We start from the raw sequence: 26,749 nt of genomic DNA, 5'->3' as shown, positions 1-26,749 counted from the left end.
AGAATAACAGATTGAGTGGGTCGTCGCCTCACATATGTTGCCTCTGTTCCTCGATCACACTGAATAACCAGTTTGAAGTCTTGCCTTAGAAGGCTAACTGAGTGAGGCACCAACCTGCAGATGTTTGGAAGCTCTTGCATAAGAGGACGCTGTCTTGCTGAGCTTATTAAAATCCCACTGGGACGTAATTAAAACTGACCCTTCTGGGCCAGTGTCTCAGACACATAGATCTCTGTAAGCGTTATCCGTTACAGGGGGGCAGGGGCCCATTATGGTGAGACAACAGTGAGCTCTGACCGGGTGCAGAACTGAGAGCAGAAACAAAAACATGTCACAGAATATAAATATTTATTGTGTCAGAGCTGCTGTGAAGCTTTCATAAGGACCCTGACTTTTGGTGGTACCTCGACTTGTAGGCATGTACAAAAACAACGACAGAAGCAAACATTTACTTATCGGAATGAAAAAAAAACATTTTGACTTTGGGGACATTTGATGCACACCAGGAGCATAAAAAATGAAACCTTAAAGAAAAATAAAATGTCAGCTGTAGGAATAATCCTGCTCAACTGACACTTCTGGGCCTTTATACATGTGTGTCAGTGTCTGCGTCTGCCTAAAACCCTCTCCTCAGCCTGTTTGTTGATGTTTCTGTTGTTTCAGAATGTGTCTGGGCAGAGAGTAAGTGTGGTCACTTCAGCCAATCACAGCGTGCCTAGTGCACAAGTGACTTTGCATGTTGATTAGCGAGTGGAAGAAGCTATCGTGAGTGGCTATGATAGCGGCAAAGCACAGAGAAAGAAAAGCACAACCAAAGAGAAACAAAACGTGAGACTGATAAAGCTTTTTGCTAAAGCAGGGTGACGCTTGGATCGACTTTCACTTGCTTTCAGGAACTTGGAAAGCAGCTCGGGATAAAGAGCAACACAAGTTAGCTTTATGCTAACCAGGTATGTGTCAAATACCTGTGATTAGCATGTGCTAACATGCAAAGTGAGGTGCACGTCTCTGGAGTCTCTCCCACGAAGAAATGCAATGCTACAGGTGGTTGCTGAGCTACTAGATGTGATCAGAGGCTGTGGGTGTGTGCTGCCGCTGGCACTGAGCCAAGAAGGAGGACAAACAAGTAACAAAAATTCCTGCAGACCCTATATTTGATTTCATTATGGTGTCTATTGAACTATTAAAATCAAAAATAATGTTTACTGCAGCTCAAATATGAGACAGGTTTAACATACAGGTAAGTATAGGGCTTTATTCACTCCAGAGAGCATTTAGTGGGAACTTAGGGGCAAGGTTATGAGACTCACTTGGCTAAAGGGGAATCTCATTATTTGGACAAATAAAAAAGACAAAATCCAATATTAGACTAACCAGACTTTTACAAAACAACATTATGTAAATGAAAGACAGGCAGAAGAGACTTGGCGTTCCAATTCTTGGCAGAATAAAAAGAGGACATTCATGCATGAAATCCCAATACACTCTGGCTGCACACTTGTTTGGATAAACCCGTTGTGTGGTAACCAGAAGTCGCCAATCAAATCAAACAAGATATTCCACGATTTGTCAATCAAAGCAGTGTGTGTCTGGATTAAAACTACACGCAGAAGGACGGCCTCCAGGTGCAGTCACATCAAATGATGCGTCTGCTTCAGGAATAATATGGCAAAAGTTCAGTGAGTACGGCTGAATGGGCTGAAGTTGATATGGAAACTCCTGGGGAAAGCAAAAAACTCAAGTTTTATGCAACAGCATCTAGAATCTAAATCAGTTGAACAAAAATGACTTTCTCAGCGCAATAAAGATTAAACTTCCCTTTAATGGCACAAGAAGTAAAAAGACAAAGAGGGTGTATCGTTCTTTAAGCCTTCAAATGTGACCACAAGTCTGCTGTGCAGATTAAAGCCTCAATAACGGCTGAGTACAGTAAATGAAATTTCATCCTCAAAGTTCAGTTATGTAAGTTAATCTCCCGTCTCATTCGTGACCCACATTTACAGTGCTGACCAAGAATATTCTGAGACAAAGCATATAACTGGTTTCCTGTGAGCACGCAGAGTCAGCCAAATAGGCTTAGTTCAGACTGCAGATAAATCAGACCTCCTAACAACTGTTCCCGCTGTTATTTGAAGTGATTATGCTGGATTTTCAGTTCATAATCTTGCCCTCATACGATGCAGTGTCAAGCAAACACACGAAACTCCTCATTTATCTGCTTGTTTTACTTATCTGCTACGCTTATTACCTGCCGTCCTTGTTTTCCTGGAAATCCTGGCAGGCTGGTCAGTCCTGGTGGACCATCTGACCCTGGGTAACCTTTCATCCCTGGGAGACCAGGCAAACCCATCGGCCCCTTGAAAAATCAAACAGTGACAGTCACACTCGAGGTTATTCCCAGTTTGCGAGTTATTTAAAAACACAATTTGATTATTCTAACAAAACCAGGTTTTAACACTTTTATTTTCCCTCTGGATTAAGACATGCATTCCCAAAAAAGCACAAAGACATCGCCAAGATTTTTGGTTTTATCAGTTACAGAAGAGGAAAGTTTGCTGGTTGTGTATTGAATTATTTGAGCACTTTAAAGAAAGCCAGTTGAGAGCACTTCTAAACATGATTGACTGATGCTGGGCTTATCCTGAAGCAGTGGAGTCCACCCATCTGGAGTTCTGAGAAGATTTAAATAAAACAAAGAGAATTAAGAGCTATCTGATGTCCTGTTCTCGACCTCCACTAACAGATGGACATGTGCATTGTGTTGTGTTGCTGCATGATTTAGATTAAAGCTTTATAGCGGACTTAATTTGAACTCTTTGAATTTACCAAAGCCATGTGCAAGTCTTTGTTTTCCACTTTTGATCTTTATGATATCAACACAAGATAACTGAGTTTGCTGCTGCTGTTTCTGTCAGTGTGATACTCACTTCAATTCCAGGAGCTCCGATCAGTCCCCTTGCTCCTTTCTTTCCTGCAGTGCCCTGAATAAACACAAGCATGAAGATTAAAACATACATGAGCGTTTGTAAAAACACACAGGGTTTTGTGGCGTAGTTGCTCCTCGTGTATTTGTCGAAAAAGAACGATCTGTGTGTCCGAATAAGAATGTTAAAAACACTGACACATCTGTCCTTGAAACAATGTTTTTCTACTCCATATTTTCTCTCTGAGGCCTGACGGTGAAAGCTGTGTATTCACAGTCCAAAAAAGATTTTCATCAAAGCTGATAATTTGAAACAGAGACACAGTAGAACCTTCAAGTTTCCATAGCTCTTGGCAGACTCTCGTGTTGTGGATGTTTTGAAACAGATGGGTCTATATGTTACACATGACGACACTGTTCACACTCAGAAAATACTTCCATAAATTTGAATTGGTTACATAATCAATCATACGTTCGAGCTGTTTCACATGTGGAAGGAAGCTGGTGGAAGTGTCTGGAAATATGTGAATATTTTGGTGTTAAAAACACTGTTTGGAAATGGATCAAGGACGCTCACAGTTGGTTTGGAGGAGAAATTAAATAATGCAAACACAAAGCCAGAGACAGGCTCAAAAGAAACAAGAAAGAAGTGGCTTCAGGAGGACTCTTTTTTACCAAACTACAGCAGATCCTCTGATGCCACAAAATGCTTCAAGTCTCAGTCCTGGCACACTCACTGGGTAACAGGTGAAAAATAAAAACGAAATGCTTTGGCCAAATATCTGTGGTCGTCTCTGGTTTGGCACTAAGAGAAGTATTTTCTCTTCATCCACCACATTATTTATACATGAAGCACAACTCAACCAGGCCCTGCTGGCAGTAACTAAACAATACAGGTTTTTTTTTCCTGCTTTGCTCAGAGTTAAATCTCTTTTCATGAAAATAGACTTTTGGCATAAACTTTTGACTGTTGAAAAGCTCATCTCTCATCTCATCTCTCTTGCAGGTTAAAGGTCAAATTTTAATATTTTCAAATGACATGTTGTAAAAGTAAATCAATGTATGTAGATGTTTATTGGCATTTTTTAGGAGATGAATATGAACTTACCGGGGGTCCAGTCTCTCCTATTGGGCCTGGTTCTCCAGAAAGGCCCGGAGATCCCTGGAAAACAAAGAACAAATGGTGAATCAAAAAACTCAATGAGAAGAGCAAAATTTCAGCAGTATACACAAAAAGGAGTGTTTACGATTATTTAGATATTGGAATAAAAATATAAATTACTCTTGATGGAGCTGGCTTCATGTATTACTCAAGTACCCTGTTAATCCAACTCAACTTTTTTAACATCTACCTCCACTCAGCTTCTTTCAAACACTTTCAGTCCTCCTCATCAATGTTGAATGTTGTTTAAAACAACTAACAGATATACAAAGTTACAGATTGAAGTGTTGGACTTTGGACTGTTTCATGCTAGGAGAGCTATTGCCTTAAATTGGAAGAGCACTGAAGCTCCTTTAATAAAAATATGGATAAAAGAACAACTGGAGAGCATCAGATTGGAAAGACTGACTTGCATTACCACAGTTACTGTTATAGTTTGGTCTTGTCTGTCTGTTTGCATATGTATGGATGTATTTATATGTGCTTATAGGTTTGTGTATAAATGTATGTATATATTTGTGTGCTTATGGGAATATATGTACATGATGTTTAGCTATATACATTGATAAATATGCTTAGTATGAATGGGTGTGAGTGCGGATGTTTGTATTTTGATCTATGTTTTTATGTGTAATGTCATTTACTTTATTTGTTCATCTTTCATTATAAAACTTGAAAAAAGAATAAAAATATTGTTTAAAAAAATACAAATAACAGATTATTTAAACCTAAAAGCTAAAATATAAAGCAATCAGAGAGCATAGACCTCCACCAATCATATTGTGATTGTCACCAATACTTAAGTCCTACTTTAATGTTATACTCCCTTTCAGCAGACTGTCTGCTACAATTTGGTGTTAGTCGCAGGTTTGTACGATAATTTGTTTCCTGACAGTGTTGAAAATGATGATAACCCAGCACATATTTCATATTCCAGATATTTGTATCCAAAATATTTTCTGGATCATACTTTTACATCTGTCAGAAATTATGATGACCTTGTCTCTCTCACAATGATAGAGAATCCTTTAAATTAATCCTGGATCCTAACGGTGATCCAGATCACCTCCAAAATTTAATAATTTCTTCCTTATCCCATTTTGAACATTTCCTGAAAATTTCATCAAGATCTGTTTGTTAGTTTTTGAGTTATGTTGTTCACAGACAAACAAAGAAAAAAACAAACTCTCCCAAAAACACAACCTCCTTGGCAGAGGTTAATATAACATAATATAACAGATATTTACTGACTTACTGGTAGGCCTTGTGGTCCAACAGCTCCACGAGGTCCCACAGTACCGATATGGCCCTGAAATAAATAACATTTTGTCTCTAGTTCTTCTTCAATGTTCACATGTTTACTGACAAAGACATGAATGGAGACGCAACAGTAACCTCAAAAAAGATATCTTCTATGTCTTCTCATCCAAATATGGAAAAGATGTGTAACAACACAACAAAGTTTTTAAGCCAAGTTTAATGTTTTGTAAAAGGCAAGTCAACAATATCTTTAAGCTCAGCTCTCAAATTAAGGCTGTGGTTGAGTCATATGGAGCAAATTTTAATTGTCAAACTACATGAACAGCTTTTATGACTTTGGAAAGATGAGAATGTCAATTTCAATGTCAGTATTTATGAGAAGTGAATAAATTTTATTGTCTGATTTTGCAGAACTGCACCTACAAGCATTGACAGAAGTAGCCCAAACATCAGATTTAGTGCTGAAAGACTAAATAAGCTTAACAAATTCAAACCGTTTGTAAAAATCACAAACAATCAAAGAGTTTAGGTCAGGCCTCTGACGTGTTTGGCAGGTTTTTTTCATTTTCACAACTTATTAAATCACTTTTGAATTTATTTATTCACACAGTTTTCATTCAGAGAAACATTTGTCAATTCCTCAAAAGCCTAACGTAAATGTTTCAAAATAAAGTAAGCCATATATCAACTTGCTTTCACCCTAATTGTGTACATGTGTGCATCTGCTTTTGGCGAGCAAAGGATTCTTCCCCAACTCAAGGCCTGGAGTGACAAAAACAACAGATTTCCCTGGCCTTACTGCAGGGAATTTAGTAATCCAACATGTGTGGTCTACCACCCTTAGAGAGCAGAGCGGCGTTTAATGGAGCATCAAAAGAGTTTGAACAACAACATGTAGACAGACACTGAGTGGTGACTGTGTGATACGTCTGTGGTTGATTCAAAGCCGTTGTCTACCTGATATCCTTCATCCCCTGGCTCTCCACGCTCTCCTCTTTCTCCTGTAGGCCCCTGTGTAGACACAAACGCACACACGTGAACACACACATGTTGGATGTTTATGCATGCCAGCATTTATACCCACAAAGCTCCTATTGAGTCCAGGGGCTTCTTAAAGACAGAGTGATTTCTCAAGCCAACACATGAAACACGTACTTAAGTTTCAACGTTTAAATCCTAATCTTTAAAGGAGTCAAAACGGAAAGTGTGATTTCACTTTGTACATAACTTTCAGTCTTTGTTGGTTGGGACGGACAGAGGCTGCCATTGTACTGCTCATGCCATGATGTAACAAATGTTGCCCTTCCAATAGAAAGCTGGTATCTATGGATGTAGATGCCCAGTTACCCTGATAGCAGTGTTAGCGTCTACTGTGTGTATTTGTTACTGTACTACAGTAAGCTTTCCTTTGACTCTATGATACGACCTGATCCTCTTTTCAACTCAGCCAATGAGTGACTTTGTTTTCATGGAAGTGTTTAATGACCAACTCTATAATTAGGGGCACATTTAATGTCAATGGGGTTTACTTATCAATTCCATTAAATATTAATTTCAAGCAATGACCAAGTTACAGTGGGTCATTTGGCTGATATTTCACTTTTATCTAATACAGAAAGTTAACAGGTTTCATCATTCATTTAGCTTAAAATGCAATTCATGTGTTGGAATTTGCAGTTTTTGTGCTGCCAAATTTCTCAAATGTCAAGTTAGCTCTTCAAAATTAGTACTAGAATACACGTTTTTGTTCAAAATTATCATTAAAACATGGCAAAGGTGTTTTAAAAACTATTTTAATATTTTTTTATGGATAAAATAATTCATTTTTTTGTGTTCGAGAAATCAGTGTCAACTGTGTTACCCATTGAAAAAAAACCTATAAATCAGCAATGGTTTGCTCCAAAGTCACATGACTTAAATCAGTTGAGGTCACATCCTTTTTGGTGGGAACCATGAAAAACGTGTGGCATATTTTAACTCCTCTTCATCAATATTTAATCAGAATGATTGTCTGTACATGGGGCGCATTAATTTTCCATCAACTGTGTTATCAATATTTTCTGCTGTTCTTACTTTAGATGTTAAAGAGACCAAACTGTGAAGAAAATGCACGGAAATATGAGGTGATGGAGGTCAGGTGGTGGCATGGTCAAGGTCTGCAGTTAGCACAAGAGCCAAAAAATTGAGAAAATGTCAACCGTGTTACCCATGATTATTTTAAATTTTGTCCAAACTGTGATATAAATGAGGAGGGACATTTCTAGAGAGTGTAGTCTCACACAAAAATGTTGAATAACTCCAAATTCAGTATAATATGGATTTATGTTGAAAAATAGTCACAACTTTGGACCATAACACAGCTGATAAAATCATGCTCCAATTTTTTTTTTTAGTTAGATATTTAGGAGTAGCACATATTTTTTTCACCTTTTTGCATACCTGAAATGTTGCCCTAATTATAGAATCACTCTTATACTAAAAGGTAACTTAGGGTGAATGGCATCCCTCACCAACACTCTGTCCTAATTAAAAACAAAAGTGACGAACCTGGTGTGTCTGAGAAGCATTTTTTATCTTAACACAATGAAACATTTGTGTTCTGCATGGTCTCATATTAAGACCTAAATTCTTCTTATGGGTAATATCAGAACACAAACAAAGCTCAGATTAAGTTTTATGCTGACGTGTGAAACCTTCGCTAAACCTTCTATGCGCTGGTTTGTAAATGTGCAATGAACAGAAAAGATCTGAACCACACAGGTAGATAATCAGGGTCTGTATGCACGACAGGTTTCAGCACAGAACACTGATATATTATTGTCAATCTGGTAGGGAGAGAAATTAATATACTTTGTGCAAGATTAATTTATACAATCTGATCTGTAATCGGCTGAGAGTAAGTAAGAGGGGTGCTGGGGATCAGGAAGGAGAGTTTAAAGGAAGGCAAGACCTACTGGTTCACCTAAGGGCCCTGGCAGTCCTGGGGTCTTATTGTCCTCGCCTGGATAACCCTGGAATGTAACAAACACAAGAAAAGACTCAGATGAAGACGCAGCCTCATTAAACAGAAGTACATCAAACCAAACTCCAGAAGCTCCGTCTCAGGTTAGTTCAGGTATCATATTACCTTTTCACCTTTAGGCCCTGGTGGTCCAGCAGGCCCAGGCTTGCCAGGGTGTCCCTAAAAAAGGAAAGCTGATTATTGCACCTATAGAAGCAGCCGTTCCTCTCTACCAGCAACAGCTTGTTTCTCTGGGAAACATGAACTCAGCTGTCAGCGTATTAATCTGACGTGTTTAATGTAAACACAGCTCTTTTAAGGCAGACTCCTCCTTTCTGTCACTTCAGGATGGAGGTTCTGGCAAAGACTCAGACATCCCTCAACGAGCTGAGTCAACTAGGAATGAGTCAGGAAGCCTTCGTGCAAACACATACAGAAAAAGGCTACATGAACTCAAGGTGCCCTGTTCGGGTTATGCAACTAGAACCCACTGGAGTTGCCATGTACCAGGCTGTGGAGAGGCCAGGAAAAATCACTTGTTGACTTCACCATGTCCGATTCCACCTCTGGTCTTTGCTTTTTCCTCCTACTTTGCATTTGCTTGATAATGAACGGTAAAGAGTGAGGGGAAATTGAAAGTTGGAGATATGTTTGTTGTTAGCGACTCGAATGCATGATGGCTGCAGCTTGTCACCAGCGTGGGTTTGGTGCATTGGCTGTGCACATCCTCAAAAATCAGTGCAGACAGAAGGTGCAGTTTAATTATTATTTTATCTATGGCTTGCTCTCTGTTTCCTTTTTTTTGTAAATGTAAAATGGAATCTTCCCATGTTTTGTTGTATCTCTTAAGTTGTTAAAAAAAAAAAAATTGAAGAGAAAAAATGTTGGAAAAATATCGGGCACGTTTCCCCTTTTATACTACTATACTTGTTGAATTCAACAGTTAACTAATGATTGTAAAGTGACTGCTCTTCAATGAAGAAAGAATACGAAAAAAAATAAAAATAAAAATAAAACAAATTTTCTTTTGTAAAAGACTCTCATAAACCTTGTGGTTTGATGTGTTTAGCCAAAACTTGAACAAGCTAAGTTCACTTCACTCATCTTTGGCATGTGTCCAGTGGGTAAATGTACTCACACAGCATGTGGGTCTGAGTCTGTTACTGCACATAATTTAACACGTATTATATTGTATTTATATTAGAAAAACAAACAGGAACTCACTGTGTATCCTGCCAGTCCTGGTTGCCCTTCCACCCCCATGACTCCAAGCTGGCCCTGGAAGCGAAATGCACACGGGTTAACGGTAAATCAGTGCTTCTGCTGTTTGCTTTGCCTCTCCACTCTGGTTCAGCTACATTTAAACGTAGTTTCAGACACACACAAACTGAACCTTGTAGACAGAGATGTTTTATAGCTGGATATAAATCTGTACAGCTCTCACAGCATGTTCTTAGTGGCGCTGTAGAGAAGAAGCTGTAAGTCTTCTCTGGGATTTTCAACCCTCTCTCAGGCCTGGGACTAAGATTTAAGCCTCTTACTGCAAGTTTTTAGACCTCTATAAACTGAAGAACAGTTCTAAGAAACGCTTTATTCTTTACTTCACAACTTTAGTGTTTTGGCTCCATACCAGTTTAGTTTCTGTCTTTTTTTGATATTTTTTATTTAGTCAACAGGTAAAACATAATGGGGCACATCAAGTTTGAAGAAATTTTTTTTTATTGGAGTTCATTAAAGTTTGAATAAGTCCCAATAAGATAGCGTCCTTCCTCTTTGTGATAAAGTTTGTCCATCTTTCACACTTTTTCTCAAAGAACGCTCCTTTTAGTCTCAGGGAAGAAATCATCTTTTTCATTTTATACATTTCTGTTACTTTTCCATCCATTCGTTGAGATTTTGAGGCTCAGGTTTATACCATCTCTTTGTGATACATTTTTCTTCTCTCACAGAGGTATAAATCTTTTGGCATAACAAGATTTTCACAGGAACTTTACATCAGAAGGCAATTCGTGACCAAAAATCTTTTCTAAAATAACACATTAACCCAAAAAGTCTGGATTTTATGCTAAGAAGAAGAAACGTCAAACTGTGATTTAGGAATTTTCACACAGTCATGATCATTTAAAATAAAAAATCCTTGGAGACTTGATCACAAAAGGTGATTTCTCAAAGGCAAGGTTTCGAACTTACTGGAGGGCCTCGAGTTCCCCTGGCGCCTTTCAGTCCAGATTCTCCTGGTTGGCCGATATCTCCTCGTGGGCCAACCTCGCCAGCAAGACCTGGAGGACCTCTTTCTCCCTGGAAAGTGCAAAATGTTAACTTTTAAAAGCTGGGCTGTGTCACTTGTTTATAACAGAACACCAGCAACTTTACATTTTATACAAATGATAGTTCTGGTTTGTGACTGAATGGAAACATACTGTGCAGGAGAAGTGTGTAAATACGGCTCTCACCTTCTTTCCGTGCCGTCCTCTGTTCCCTGGAGGCCCCAGTTTTCCTTCAGGTCCCTGAAACAAGAGATGTATTTAATCATTTCCGATCAAATTACAAATCAAATTCACAAGCTGAGGCGCAAACTGACGCTGCACACAGATCAAACCATGATATCATCATTGCTTTAGACACCATTCAGTGCTCCACTTTCTACTCTCGGCATGTTTCAGCTCAGCTTGTGGTTCACGTGTCTTTCAAAACATTTATTAGATTACAAACAGGGGAAAACTGCTTTCACTAAGAGCTTAGCATGTGTGCCCTGAAGCTCTCTGACTTCCTGACACCTCTGACCTTTCCGCCCCCAAACAGATAAGTCATCAGGATCTGTATCTCAAAACAAACAAGCACTTAGAGAAGACTTTGACTGACACCTATCACAATGAGCCGAACGTCTGCAACCCATGGCTCAGATCCTCTCACTCCCCCAGTATCAAAAAGTAAAGGCTGACCCCTACTGGGATACATGGGCATTTTTGAATAGAGGACATCTTTGTTTTCTACTTCAGGAATTGAAAATTCAACAAGAGTGATTGATTTTGGCATTTTCCAAGAGGAAAGCATGCTCATTATCCATCTATCTCCGTCCTGCCCCTGCATGAATAACCTCAGTGGAAAACTCCACCGTCCATCATGTTTTTACTTCAACTACATTCAAGCATGTTCTGAGTCAGAGCTTAGATCTTAAATTTAGGTGTCACTGTTAGACCACTGAAGGCTGCTTTATCACATTACTGTTGTATAACCATTGCATTATTTCTATCACACTGTTTTCTCATTTATCATTATTGAAATATAGTCAAGATATTGCTGTTATATAGTTCAGCTATCCTTCTACATTAAGTCAACTTACACGAAAGCCTTGTTTTCCAGGCCCTCCGATTGGTCCCGGAGGCCCAGGGTCTCCTTCGATGCCTTTGTCCCCTGGCTCTCCGATTGGCCCACGCTCGCCAAGCTCGCCCTGACATTGTGATAGACACAGAAGAAGCAGCATACAGAGATGAACAGAGTAGCAGATGATTAAGATCTTATAAAGGAAGCTTCATTTGCTCTTTTTGGTATGAACATCTAATGTGTAAATAACCTAAAGCCTGCACAGTAAACTTAAATCACCCTCTATTGTTTTCATATGGGCTTACGAGAAATCAGAACTACATTCTTGATTTATTTATAATTACTTAAGTACAACAATATAGAAAAGGTCTTGCTGTGTTTACCTTGGGTCCATCTTTTCCTTGGGGGCCGTCTTCACCAGGAGGACCAGGAAGACCCTGAAAAACATCAATATTTATAACAAAATCTTTCCCCTGTTGTCGATTTTTACTCTATTTACCTTCCTGCCATCAAAAAGTGAGGATAAAAGGGATTTAATGTGAGGCTGTGCTTGATTTTCCTGTAATAGTTTACAGGAAAATTGTATAGCTTGATACGTAACAGAGAAAGAGCTTTTTTGGAATAAGCTGTTACTGTTAAAAGCTGTGTCCCAAATCATTGGCACATTAAAGTCAAACAGCTGGATATCACAAAAAGAGACATGAGACATCAGGCTCTGGTTTATACAAAGCTGTTAAAAGGTCTTTTGCTGATCACTGTGGTTGAAAGTCTTCTGCAGTTTTCCAGATTTTACTGATGGATGAATTTGTTTGCCAAAAGTTCTGAATCACGGATGATTTTTACACATGCTGAATAAAAAGAGGGAAAACTAGTTACATAGGTGTCATTTAGTTAATGATTTAGGTATAAAGAATTCCTACAATTTGTTTCTCAGACATTCAGTTATCTTTTTTTTAATCCTTTATCCATGAAAAAACTGCTGATCAAGCAGCCCTGTCAAAGACTGTTAAATGTAATCCTGTAGAAAGGGCAGAAAATGAGTTCCTAGCAATGCAAAATCTATTTATATAATCCATGAGACAAATACAACTCTGCTTTCTTTGGCCCGGAGATTAAGGATTCTCGTCAAATTGGAGGGCAGCAAATAAATGATCCAGTCAGATTTTCCCAAACACAAGGAAGAAAGGGATTAAAAGCTTGTTAACAGTCACTCACTCGTATTCCCTCCTGTCCCTGCTCCCCTTCAGCTCCTGGAGGCCCAACATCCCCCTGCAGGGACACAAAACACAACGCAGGGCCGTCACAAGGTCAGAAAACACTTACACGGGCACGCACACGTGTATGCTTACACTAACAACTCAACCTGAGGAGGAGCTCGGCTTGTCAACAGTCAGCTGTTGTTTCACCTGAGGCTACTCTTGTGTCAAGTACGATATGACTGAGCAAGTTCACTGACTCTGCTGCAGGCTGGTGAGGACTGAGGCTCCACATGACTAACGACTTCTATGATGCAACAGTGAGAAGGATGGCTGCACAAAAATATGGTGAGGTTGAACTGACCTTTGACCCCGGCTCTCCTATGGCACCCGCTTCCCCCTCTGCACCAGGTCTGCCCTGCAAAGACGAGACGGAGGAACTGAGCATGACACATGTTGAATATGTAGTTATGTTGTTATAAACTTCCAAATCTTTAGATTATAAATTGTTTATTAGTTTTAATCATTGGATGAAAAGTACTTCAGGTCCTTGCTCTCCATCAGGTCCTGCCTCTCCGGGGGGTCCTTTGGGTCCCTGCAGGATAAATAACCATTATTAAACTCTTCAGAGACAAAACAAACTCATTATTGGAGTCTCTAAGCACAGTTAATCAGGGGATAAAACATCAGAACAACATAATACACAACTCCAGCACATAATGGCTACAAAAATACATACATCTAAATGTTGAGTCTGCGGAGTGGGGACGGCTGAAAGCTGAGAAAGCCTCAAGTTAAACTGAAGACCAGCCAAAAGCAAGATGAAACTCATAACATAAACGTAGCCTTATTAAAACCTTCCGACCTAATAAATATTTGTATCTGGTTGTTTGACATCCCTAATTTCCCTGAGGGTTCGGAAGATTTCCAGGAAAATCAAGAAGTGGAGACTAATCCAAGAAGGGAGGCACGAGGTATAAAGTTCTGAGGTGTGAAAGAAGGAAAGCCATAAATAAATGACAAAATAAATGATTCAGTTTTTCCCGTTCGCATTGAGCAACATCTAAGTTTCTGATGTATTTTATGAATAAATCCAAACCCTGACAGCTTCTTTAGATTTTTTTCCAAGATGTAATGATTAGGCAAATATTCTCATAGTCAGTGATTTCACAATGAGAGGTTTGTTTGAAGTTGCAAGAAAAATGAAAACACATTGATGCAACGATGAGACAGACTTACTGGTTCACCGTGGGGTCCCCTCTCCCCTGTGCTGCCTGGATTACCTGGTTTGCCCTGAAAATAGACACAGCTTTAGCCGTAAGCATGAGTTCAATTGGCTTTAGAAAAGTTCCCCCAATTATCACTGCTGTTATTCGAGCTGAAACAGCAATCACAATGTCTGAGTCTTACATTTCAGACACCTTTGTTGTGTTCTACATACTTGCCAATTTTGCTCCAGAAACCCAAATATGAAAAAGCGTCCTGTTTCAACTAATTGGCATAAGTATCCTAAAGTTTGTTGATGGAGTCTGAATCAGTTTGGCAGCATCAAAACCAGCTTCTAAATAAAGGATTCAAATCCTTGATGTTGATTAAATCAGGTCTTCAGAGTGAAGCTGCATAAGCAAACAAAAGGAGAACAAAAGAAGAAGAAAAATGCACCCACACCTGATACATTATGTAAAGCAGCGTATGTGTACTAAACACCTGGAACAATTGGCTCAGACTTTACTGACAACACAATGAGCTTGGGGCATATCACTCAACTATTTGTAATCAGAACGTGAAAATGTTCAGACACAAGATGGCGCTGTGAGTCCAGAGGTAGGCGGCATAAATGACGCACAAAGGGGCAAAATCAACAGAACGTTAAGGTGTTTTGTTAAAACATCAAGAGAGATGATTGTGGGCGAGTTCAGAGGGAAGAAACATTAAGCAGCTACTGATTTATGATTCATCTCTGTTTGAAAGTCGATGCAACCTCGAAACGTGAGCGTGTGCTCAGGAGGACAGGCTGGAACTGGTCCTAAGTATGTGTGTGTTGTAGCCTATAGGTGTCCACGAACGTGTGTGTGTGTAAATACATGTCTACATCTAAAAGTGACAGCGAAGGCCAGCCTGTCTGTTAAAAGTTATTACGAACAACCCTAAAATGTCAAATGTGAACCACACTCCCCCTGTATTCTCACATTCTTCCTCCCGTTTGTTCTCCTTACACGGCCTGAATGGTGCATGAAGCTAAAGGGCTCCACTGAAATGTCTGTAGGGTGATATTAAAAATGAAACAGGAGCTCTGTTCCTGCTTTTCTCTCATTTTACTACTTTACATTAAGGATCCAGCAGCCAGATGTTAAGGATTAACTATGAGTTCAGCCAACCCATGAGGAACAGTCCAATCATCAGTGGAATTTAAAAGAAGCCAAACAGCAGATTCCCACAATACTTTGCATGCAGGTGACTAAGTCTTCCTCCAACCACTGATGCATCCAGTGTAAATCCTTCCATACACAGATCAAAATGCACTCTAAGAAAACCTCAAGTGAATAAGTACGACTAATAAGAAGCCAACACGTGTCATCTTTTGGATCTGGTCACAGTCTGTTTTTGTTTTCATATTTCCATCATCTGTGCAGCATTAGTTCATTTTCACAGAAAATTTTCACAGTTCCAAAACCTTTTTTAAACTAACATTCATCATTTTTCCTGGATGGAGAAAATTAAATAACCAAAGGTTTCCAGTAGAAATGGATCATTACTTCGCGGTGCCAGAGCCACAGATGGTATGGTTTGTGAAAGTGGATTTCTTTGTATGAAATCCTGCAAATTATCCATAACCAACTCCAAGCCTTGAGCAAAAGTGCATTTTTATTTTTTTCCAAGGGGTTTTTAATTCTCATAAAAAGTGGAGCCTGGTCAATAAAACGACCATGTTTTTGGTACTAGCACACCTCTTAGCAACATATGTGCAATCACCATCACACCACTACATCACTTCTCTACCAAGAAGACATGTTGATGGGTTTTTTTTTAGACAGCTTTGTAATTTTGCTAACTTAAAGAGTTACATCAGACTCATAATATCTGTAATAACAGTCAAGACAGATGTCCGTCTAACACAGAGGTCTTCAAAATTTATTTTCATGGGAGCCATTTTGCCTCAGCTCAGCTGGATTAAAGTCATTCAGGAGCTACATCTACTTTATCTCCACAGAAAAAAAGGTAAAGTGTATAAAATTCTATACATGATTAAAATCTACTGAATATCTAAAAGAGAAGTTTTTCAAATTTATCAAATTGTGCATGTGATGTCTTATTTTATTATTTTTAATAAAATTGCTTAAAAAAATGAAAAATGTGGAAATTTCACAAGTTGCAATTTTTTTTTTAAAAGTTGCAATTTTTTTTAGGGTTGCAAATTTTTACAAAAATCACAAATAAATTGATCAATTTAAAAAGAATTAAAATTATTGAAATAAAGTCAATTTGCAAAAAATTTAAAAAATAATAAAATTTCAAAAAAAGAAATGAAAAAAAATGCTACCATTAAAAAAATTGAAATTTGAAAAATAATCATAAAAAATACATTTAATAAATTTGCAAAATTAAAAAAATTTTTTTTTGAGCAAATACATTTATTTGGTAACATAATGATAATTTCGCTTTTGTTTGCTTATGTCCTGCTACATATCTAGTGACAATGTCTTTTCATGATCAATACTCCCTGTAAGAAAAAGAAAAACTCTTTATTTGAATAATATTTTTTTAAAGCTACAAGGAGCCACTGCAAAGGAGTCAAAGAGCCGCATGAGACTCCAGAGCCACAGGTTGAAGACCCTTGGTCTAACATGAGTCTGGTTCTGTCCGAGGTTTCTGCCCGTTAAAGGGGACTATTTCCTTGCTATTGTAACTTGCTAAATGTTGCAAAGAGCTGTACTCATGGTGGGTAAGATGAGATAACACTCCTTGTTTTGTCTTGATGTTAGGTCTCTGTTAATAAAATTTTATTAACATTAACGTGCTTTAGGAAAGTGTCTTGATATAACATTAATTATGATTTGGCGCTAAACAAATAAAGACTGATTGACTGATTGACTGATTGATTGAACATTGATCAAAACACAGAGTTAACAGTAAGTTTTAATATTGTGACACATTATTGGAAAGTTGTCCAACAAAACAGCTCCATATGAAAAGCTTTTATCCTAAAATTGTGGTAAAAGAAACTTTTAATCCCCAAAGATCAAAGTGTAAACATTAAACACTAAGGAAGTGAGGGAAATACCTGTACATATGTTTCTATGCTGAGCCCAGAAACTCTGCTCAGTATTTCTTTAAACTTTGACAACTTCCTCCTGGGTGACTTAAACTCTTCACAGTTATAATTACACATATTACAGGTGAAAAAGAGGATGTGGAGGTGTTTTACAGGTCTGTGTTTTCTTCCGTAGGCAAACTGAAGCTCACTGCTTTAAGGAGGGGGATAATTTAAGCTTTGTGAGAGATATCAGCGGAAAAACAAGTTGCTTACAGGTTTCCCAGGGGGGCCCCTCTCTCCTGGACTTCCAGCTTTGCCCTTAAAAACAGAGATTTATCACAAATGAAACATAACATAAGCACCAGAAGAGGCATTAGAGTAAATGCTTGTTGCATGCTTGTCATCTATTTTGACCTTTTTATAGGCGTGACATACGCATGAAATACAGTGTCTTTCAGCAAAAGCATTGAAAACAAAGTTTACATCCAGCTCAGCAGGTCTCAGGAGATAAATTTCAGCTTTCCTAAATATAGGCCAGCAGCCATATAATAACCTCACGTGGGTATAATTTGACACTGAGTCACAAAAGCAAAAGCCCACACTGAAAGTTACAAGTGATTAAAGCTTGTACAGAGGCGTGACGGTTCAACTACATGTCAGTTTAATGTTTGAAATGACGTGGTTAAAACTCTTTTCCATTAGGTCAGAGTGAATCTTCAAAAGGAGCGTGGTGTTAAAGATGATGCCTGAGGATAAAACCCTCTGCTGTAATAATGATGATTATCTGAGCTCAGGATGGAGGAAGGGGATACACATACATGTGCCCTGTTATTTTCTCCAGCCTGAAGCTTTCATACTGAAACGTGCAAGGCTTAAAAAATCCAAAGTATCATAACCATGTAGCTAGTACAGTACGCCTCTGGAATTAAAAGTGTAAAAAATATAATTCAGATACTACTTACAATAAATCCTGGCTCCCCTTTCAGTCCGATGTCCCCTCTTTCACCCTACAAAGAGAAATGAGACATTTTTAAAAAGGCAAAAAAAAAAACTAATCACAACTTGAACAATCAGATCATTTTAGCACAGTGACATGCATGATTACCTTGGTGCCTTCAGGGCCTGGTTCTCCCAGAGGGCCATCTGGACCCCGGGGCCCCTATATGAAAGCAACATGAGACACACCTTTAAACATCACTCAACAAAGAATAATCAGTACAGGAAGCCATTAACCATAATACATCACACTGTGGTTGAAACGTGTCCTGAAGCACACAAATCAAGTGAAAGTAATTAGTCTCCATTCTTCATCTACACATCTATTCCGCCCTGATGCTGCCACAAACATTTCAAGTGTTCCCAGGCATTAAAACACCACCACACAGTCAGAGGGGCTGATACAGATCTGTGAATACATCCACAGACTCTTTGCTTCCTGTCTAATCTTTCAGGAGTTTTCCACTTTCAGCCTATCTGTCATCCCCATCTTGTCTCTTCTCTTTTACACTTTTACCTTTGATGGATCTTTATCTGCTCCTATTTTGCCTGAGCCTCTGGCCTTCAGTCTGTTATCCTGCTCAGGTCACTCTGCTCCTTTTAACCTCCTGGGCAGATAAATTTGGCTTTATCTGTCCCTCCCTTTGTTCCTTCCTGAAGCCCAACTCCCGAAGAAATCACTATTTTAATTGAGGTGATTTTCTCTCAATACTTGCGCATTAACCAGAGAAGCTCAATCAGTTATATCACATTTAAGGGGGAGCTTTTGAGGTCTGTCAGGCCAGATCACTGTGGGTAAAGCATAATGTGTTACCCCTCGTTTTCTTTGATGCTCGTTTAATTAAGATTCTTTGATCATGTGCTGTGTGCATGGGGTAGGCATGGTCATCATAATGTGAAATTAATCTTTAAGTTTCATTTTCGTTTGATTCATCTTTTGTTGTGTGTACGTGTGGCCAATAAATGATACTACTTTGATATAAGAAGTGGGGGGACTGTTCTTTTTCTATCGCTGCATTATGGAACAGGTTGCCCCCAGACATCCACACCACCACAGACTTTGGTCTTTTTAAATCTAAATCTTTTTAAAACTCAAAACTTACTTTTTTAGAATGGCTTTTAACCCTGACTAAGGCTTTTAGGTACCGTGCTCTTATTAGTTTTTAACTTGTTTTATCTCTTCCAAATGGCTTTTATGCACCCTTATGCACACCTTCCCTTGCATTTTTATGTATCTTTCCTTTTTTTAATGTATCATTCCTACTTTATTGTTTTCTATCGCTTTTATCTATAGTATTCTTATTTATCCTAAGACACTACTGTAAAGCACTTTGGGGGCCTTTTGGGTTCTGTAAAGGGCTCTATAAATAAACATTGATTGATTGATTGATAAATGCAATAAGAAAAGGAGACGAGTTGTGTCGGCCATACTACCCTTCCAGAGGGACTTTATTGAATTATAGGAAGTATAGATAAGATAACAGATGAAACTAATGAAGTCATTTCAGAAGCATACGCTGCTACAAAACTGGTGAAGCAGGTGCACACCACAATCTTTTGATCATTTTAATCAGTGAGAGAAACAACAACAGTGAGATGTAAATTGTGCTGCAGCTTTCTTCTACATCCATCATGACGCATTTTGGGTAAATCCCTGTTGATGCACCACATTGTTGAGGGGAAGTGTTTTTTATTTCCAATATCTTTTCCAAAAATCCCCATCAAGTAATTTTTGACTTTGATGTAAAACCTCAGCAGGGCAGGAAGTACAGCCACAGACTGATACGTGTGAGGATGACAGTAAACAACACAAGCCGCGGCATGATAACTGCAGCCATATGTTTTGCTTGGAAAAGTGAGCAGGGGGAAGATAAAAGGAAGTGAAGTGTGGATGAATAATGAAGTTGTGCTGTGGTAGGTAGTTTTTATTTGGCTCTTGAGTTATTCCCGTGTGTTTTCTCGAATCAGCTAAAATAGACGAATATTAAATTAAAGAGCTTTAGCCATGGTGCTGGTAGACGGCCGTGCACAGAAGTGGTTCACAAGCCAACCCAAGGTTAAGGAAAGATTAAAAGTTAATTAAAGGCAAAACTCAGAGGACCTCCCAGACTGATTCTGCTTGAAAGCAACATGATCCTAACCAGTGGGAAAATGAGAATCTGGCAGATTTCTCCAATCTTTGAGCTCTTCACTGTCACATGAGGACCTGAACACTCAGCTGAAAGACACACTTTTTCCATCCTGCATAAAACCTGGAAAACAGGCCGAAAACTTGGCAACAATAAATTTGAAGTCAGTGAGTATCACAACTGAGAAAGACTGATTTGTAGATATTGACCAAAAACGATACAGAAGCTGATGGTAGGATACTCTGTGATGACTCTTCAGTTACTTTTTGAGAACCTGAATGTCCAACTGCATGTCCTAGTTAAAATACAGTCAAAAAGACATAAATATATAAAGATTGACCTCTCTGTTATTATTCAAAGATTAAATGATAGAATCTGTTTTATGATTGTGCACCTAATTGATCGAGTTTTACCTGTTTTTTCCACATCAACTCACATTTTCAAATTAAAAAACAAATGCATCTATTCATCCATTGTCATACACAAAATAAAAACACAGCTCAGCTCATTCAAACATTTTAACTATCTAATGTTTCTTTAAGTTTTACACACAGATCCAGCTTCTGTGAGCTGTATCTCTAAACATTTAAGATGAAAATATCTGGGGTGAAATATTCTCTCCTTTATCTTTTGTTTGTTCTGATCTGCATCCCTCTGTATTTAATATGAGACATCTCAGCTACTACTCTTATAAATTCTGCATAAATGGATCTTTGCCTCTTCTACTCAAGGTGTCATTCTCCACTCTGCCACACGGTGTCTCACCAGTATTACCACACCATATTCATGTGACATTACCATAACATCATGGGGTTCATGAAACAGTTGTAAAAGTACCTATAAAGGAGCTCAGTCCAAGTGGGAGGACAAACACATGTCTGCTAATTGTTTTAACCTTCACTTTACAAGAACTGAGCTGTGATGTAAAACAGATAACCTAGATTTCATGTTTACTTTTGGGTTAAAGCTGGGGCTGTGACAACTGCTGCCAAAAGATAAAGCCTGCTCTTACCCTTCTGCCCTTTGACCCAGCAGTGCCTTGGATGCCCCTCTGACCCTGTGGCCCCTGTGAGCAAAAACAAGACGGAGAGCAGAAACAGAAATAAGTGGGAAATCCTACTAAGTAAAAAAAAAAAGGAAAACAGTACGATTGAGAAAGCTTTTCATTGTGTTCCTCCTGCTCGAAACAAACCAGGGCAGACAGTGAGAATAATACACAAACTAAACAGGCCGTGACCTCTTACTGCATCTTCTCGCCCACATCAACACTTGTCAACCTAATGGACGCAGTGTAAAGTTTAAGCAGATCTACCAAAGAATCGGGCAGTGAGGACAGGCTGTTTACACAGGTCCAGACTTTAATTGTGGGAACAGGAAAACTGATACGTCAAATCAACCCTTAATTTTTATGTGTTTACAGAGAAGAGAACATTCCTCTTAGTCAGTTTTAGAGCCCAAGTCAATCTCGCAATTTAAGCGTTTATAAAAGCCTGCCAACACACTAAGTAGAGAAGATGAGAGTCAGTGCATCCAAGCTTCTCAGCCCATTAAGTGCTAATTTTTATGTGACTCCATCCAAAATGCAGAGTAGGCAGAAGGATTGATGAAGGATTGATACTTACAGGGGCACCTTGCATGCCGATGTCCCCTGGACTTCCTGGCAACCCTGGATAGCCCTAAAATTTAAAAACAGGAATAAAAGGCAGTGTTAAGAGGTGGTTAAGAAACTATGTTACTGTTTATTGGCATGTCAAGTGACTATTATTATCCAAGTCATACAAGCTTTAAAACATTTGTGTTTCAAGCTGTAAAGAAGCCTCACAGAGCAACAAACTAACCTAAGTGTAATGTTGTGCAATATTTCATTTTTATTTTACCACATAAAAACCCAATGAGAGAAGATCTCTTTTCACAAGGGTGACCGGGTTAAGAGGTCAGCAGCACACATAAAAAAAAAAAATTGAATGGTGGCAATATACAGTAAGTAAAAATACACATATATAAATAAATAAAGGTTGTTACATGAGCGGCTCTGTACTTTTAAGAACGAGCTCCAGACCCTTGAAGAAGCAAGAATAGGTGGGTGCTGCAGCACTAGCCACACAAACTATCTTGAAGGAGTAAAGAAAAAAGAGCCAGTCAAGACAAATGTGGTTGAAATTTGCCAAAAAACTTAATCCCTAAAATTTCATTTAAACAGAAACAGCACTTCATGAGATTATCATATTAATCCTTTGAGAAAAAGCCAAAGGATCTGCCTTCTATCGCTAATGTGGCCACAGCTCAAATCAAACCGTTTCACACAAATCATCATAACTCCTTACATAAGCCATAAAAATCACCCTCACAGTAAAACATGTTCTCCAACTAGAACTGATTCAATCATGTAACTATTTAGCCATCCAGCCACCAAATTAGTCATCCTTTCCTCCAGCTAGCCAATCAGCCGGCCGGCGAGTCAGTCTGCAAGCCAGATAGGTCAGGACTTGGGCCCAAAGCCACAAGTATGGAAATCATCCAAGGCCCAAGACTGTGAGGGAGAAAAGCCAAACAGGGATGGGAGTCGAGAACAATTCCATTTAGAAACAGTTCCAAGTTGTCCAATCGATCACAACTGCAAACGTCTTATTTACTCCTGTTATTGATGCATGTTTTAAGAACAGCTTTTGCATTTCAAGCTAATCCATCTAGGCTACTGGACAGTTACACAGAGATAGTCATAGCACAATAGTGTGTAGTAAAGACGACATCAGTGCTGTGTAATGTCTGAAAAATGATAATTATGAGGAGGGTGGTGACAGCAGTGGTGTGCTGAAACATCTTTTTTGGTGCAACATGAGCCGACATTCCAGGAATACCGTGTATTTTACACGCCATGCACGAGAGCCAAGCTTCCCAACAAAGCAGCACGTCTATAACAAGGGCAAATATCCAGTGTTATAATAACAATAGAGCCGTGCAGCCTGTTCCAAATTAGACAGCTGTAAAACAGAGCAGCATGCACGCCTCCTCTCTGCTCTGCCTCTACACTACCTTGACCTGATTACTCTGAAAGGTTTCTTTTAAAAACTTGACAGCCTCAAATGTGTTATGATGAATTCTTGTGATTCATTATATCTTTAGTTTTAACACTATTGTAACATTTAAAGTTGTATTAAAGCTAGAAGACTCTAGCTTCCATAACTCCACCTGCGGGTGGATTTATTATTTACTGACAGGAAGGATTTTCTGACTTTCTTCTCCCTTTTAGAGGCAAAAACAAAGAAGGTTATGGTTGATTTCCATCTGTTTGGCCTTGTTATAATCATATGATGGTCTAGAGTCACCCAGATTACCATCTCTCTTAACCCAGTCTTTGAAAACCAGCGGGATCGTCCAAAAAGCACAGCAGCTATTACTCTTTTTTAGTTGTCTTAAGCAGCACAGCATAAAACTCATATCAACTGAGAGAGCATTTTCACTGGCAGTGCACTGGTGTAGTTTGGCAACATGGCTGCTCAGGACCATAAACTAATAAAGAGGTCCATAAAGACCGCTTCAAAAATCATCGCCTCATTACTGCTACAGCCACATGACGTTTATACCACCTGCTGCTGGAAGAGAGCACGATGAATCATACAGGAGTGTGCCCACCCAGCACTCAGCTTGTTTTCCCACCCTCCTTGGTGTCTCTGACTTATTTTTAAAATGTATTTAGAAATGTTTTCATCATCGTCTTTTTTTTCCCGATGCTGCCCTTATTTACTGATTTTAGTATAAATTATTGTTGATGAGGAAGGTTGAGAGTGTGTGAAGGCAGCATGCATTAACGTAAACTATACTTTTAATACACCTGACTAATAAACCGGATTGAATTAAAACTCTTAAAAAGAAAATGATAACCCTCGTTCCAAAATAAAAAAAAAAAATCTCAACAGTGGCTGTTATTCAGCTGTTAAGGTGGATGCTGAAGCACAATACCAAACACAAGTTTTTAGATCCATCACAGGCCTAGTTTTTTATTCATCGCAGAGCTGTTGTCTGAGAGTTTACAGCTGGGGAAAGATCACAGAAATAAAACAAACTCATAAAACGGTCCTAAACCATTTCCAAAGGAGGAAAGAGAAAAAAGAAGTTTTTCATCCTCATCCTCAACATTAATGTGGGGAGACCAATTTGCTATGGTTCAATTCTGCACAGATCTAAAAAATATCACTGAGGAGTCTGGAAGCTTTTAGGACTCATAAGTCTGCTTTGATTTACATAAACTAAACCATGTAGGTTTAACTTGTGAGTAACATCTGCTGAATCCAAAGGCAGAGTTACTTCACTTTAGTTGGCTTGGTATCTAACAAAGATGCTGTTAGATGAGTTTTTAATCATTTCTATCACTGTTGGCCTGAAATGCGAGTTATATGTTGTGTCTGTAACCACTGGCAGCTGTAGCTCGTATTATATATATTTATTATTTTATATATTTTTTTTTAATGTATTTTTTTATTTGATATATTTTTACTAATTTTGCTCCTGTGTTTGTCTGGAGATCCTACATGTAACCATGGCTGCATTATTTACATGAGAAATCAGCTGTTAGCAGCCTGTAGCATGTCAATGCTAACTGGTGCAAGGCCTGATGTCTCCCCACAAGGTGAGGAGAGGAAGGTGAGGATGACGTGCTGGTTTTCAGGTGTGAGCTAAGAAGTGACGACATGGACCTGTCCTTCCATCCATCGTTGCTGGGAACGTAAGATCTATCTCCAATAAGATTGACAAGCTAGCTGTGCTAACCCAGCAGCAGAGGGAATACCAGAAGGCAGAGTAGCATCATGCTATTCACAGACATGGCGAACGGAGCTAACACCAGACACCAACGCCACACTGGAAGAACTTCGCCTGCTGTGAGCAGACAGGATCCAGGAGACAGAGACTGAACAGACTGCTGAAGAAGCTTAGTCCTGGACCCTGTGGAGGTGGAGGCTGGCTGACTGGAGAATGATGGACAAGCTGTCAGCATCTATTTTCTTATGGACCTTTTTGGAATTTCTATACACTTTCTTACTTTTTTTTCTTGATTGAAAAAGTATTTTCTATTCTATCAAAGCTGACTGCCATAAAGTTGTATCACTTTATCAATTCCAACAAGCACTGCTGATGGCTGGCAGTATTTCACTCTGAAAACAGAGATAAATTTCTATGTACGTCTGGGTTAAAGTGGCTCATTTTTCTTACTTTTGAATTAGTGGGCTCGTTGAAAGTTACATTTAAACAAGTAGGATATTAGTGGCTTTGGAGCTCTCTAATTTTAAATGAATCATCCTCAGTCATACGTTTCTGGATGAAGAACATAACCTCTGCTTGTCAGGGAACAGTTCAAACATACACATAGGTTGGAAGTTCACCAGCTTTCAGACAAGAAGCAGGGCTCTGCAGTGGCTCCTGAGGGACTGTACTTACCCTTGGCCCCTTCTCCCCGACTGGACCTGTTGGACCTGCAGGTCCTCTGTCGCCCTGGGGAAAAACAGTGAGACAGAAGCAGAGAGAGAAAGAGGATCTGTTTACTATGACCTGAAACCTGAAAACAGAGAAGCCCAATCACAGCGTCTCAGACTTTTTCTAATAAAGAGCAATGAAACCTGAGAGCAGCTTTTTAAAACAGGAGGTTGGAGTGACAGCTGGTTGAGTGTTGAGGGAATGCTTGGAGACCCAGTTGGTGGCACTCTGAGCAGTGTGTTAAAATGAAAGGTAACTCCAGGTGAGAAGGTAAGCGACTCCGAAACGTGTCAGTGAAACTTTATACTTCTTGAGCTGCGTTTTATTCATGACTGTGCAAACATCTTTTAAGTCCTCTCGTGCACCTTTATCAGACGGAGAGCAGAAAAGTTAGAAAGCTCTCTGTTGGAAACACAGGTCTTAATCTGAGACCGGGACTGAATTTAATCTGTCTTTTTATATAATGTGAAAGGAATTTGTGGGCTGTCAGGGTATGGCTGGTGCTGACAGGGTGAAGCAGGAGGAGGCGGGGGAGAAGCCAGAGTCTGACAAGCAGACGGTTTCCCATCACAAGAACATGTTCTGACACACAGGGGGCGTCTGGATAGGAATGAAAGAAGAGCAGGTTTGCTGCATAAAGACAGAAGAAACAATGGAAGCAGGTAGCAAACCAGAGAGCTGGAGTCATTAATACTGTGATGATAAAATAATCATTTTACTTCATGTGGAAGAGATTTGTTTTAATAAGTAATTTTTTTAGCCATGGGTGAGGAAGAAAAGTGGAGCGTCAGGTCTTCGTCTTGCATGACCTGCATGTGTGTGACTTGACGACCTTGCATGTGTTTTATTAGTACAAGTGCATTTGACTTAACATCAGTATGATATAGATGAGATTTCCAAAGCTAATAGTGTAAAATATAAATTATTGAGTCAATGTGTGAGAGTCCGTTTATAAGCCATAGGTATTTTTTGCACGTGATATTGCTCGCTTTGTCAGAGAGATGTAATAGTGACAAGCGTTAATTGCAGCATGA

At 39.0% G+C, this 26,749-nt stretch overlaps 1 protein-coding gene across 1 annotated transcript in view; it reads right to left on the bottom strand.

Moving 5' to 3' along the window:
- The window catches only part of col24a1 (collagen type XXIV alpha 1 chain), an 89,207-nt gene that overhangs the window by 9,180 nt on the left and 53,278 nt on the right, over nt 1-26,749 (bottom strand). Inside the window, exons 26-47 of the mRNA XM_074668805.1 lie at nt 25,680-25,733; nt 21,869-21,922; nt 21,259-21,312; nt 18,227-18,280; nt 18,084-18,128; nt 17,395-17,439; nt 14,106-14,159; nt 13,408-13,461; nt 13,231-13,284; nt 12,886-12,939; nt 12,054-12,107; nt 11,690-11,797; nt 10,800-10,853; nt 10,537-10,644; nt 9,571-9,624; nt 8,473-8,526; nt 8,300-8,356; nt 6,303-6,356; nt 5,341-5,394; nt 4,032-4,085; nt 2,928-2,981; nt 2,249-2,356 (exon numbers count right to left, since the gene is read on the bottom strand). Coding sequence (XP_074524906.1) covers nt 2,249-2,356; nt 2,928-2,981; nt 4,032-4,085; nt 5,341-5,394; nt 6,303-6,356; nt 8,300-8,356; nt 8,473-8,526; nt 9,571-9,624; nt 10,537-10,644; nt 10,800-10,853; nt 11,690-11,797; nt 12,054-12,107; nt 12,886-12,939; nt 13,231-13,284; nt 13,408-13,461; nt 14,106-14,159; nt 17,395-17,439; nt 18,084-18,128; nt 18,227-18,280; nt 21,259-21,312; nt 21,869-21,922; nt 25,680-25,733 — 1,335 coding nt within the window. The remainder of the gene's footprint in view (nt 1-2,248; nt 2,357-2,927; nt 2,982-4,031; nt 4,086-5,340; nt 5,395-6,302; nt 6,357-8,299; nt 8,357-8,472; nt 8,527-9,570; nt 9,625-10,536; nt 10,645-10,799; nt 10,854-11,689; nt 11,798-12,053; nt 12,108-12,885; nt 12,940-13,230; nt 13,285-13,407; nt 13,462-14,105; nt 14,160-17,394; nt 17,440-18,083; nt 18,129-18,226; nt 18,281-21,258; nt 21,313-21,868; nt 21,923-25,679; nt 25,734-26,749) is intronic.

Source organism: Halichoeres trimaculatus, unplaced genomic scaffold (assembly GCF_033239565.1).
Source record: "Halichoeres trimaculatus isolate MK-OKI-2021-1 unplaced genomic scaffold, fHalTri1.1 fHalTri1_scaffold_4, whole genome shotgun sequence".
Classification (NCBI taxonomy): Eukaryota; Metazoa; Chordata; class Actinopteri; order Labriformes; family Labridae; genus Halichoeres; species Halichoeres trimaculatus.
Note: the sequence above shows the minus strand (reverse complement) of the source record. Positions and strands in the feature narration are given on the sequence as shown.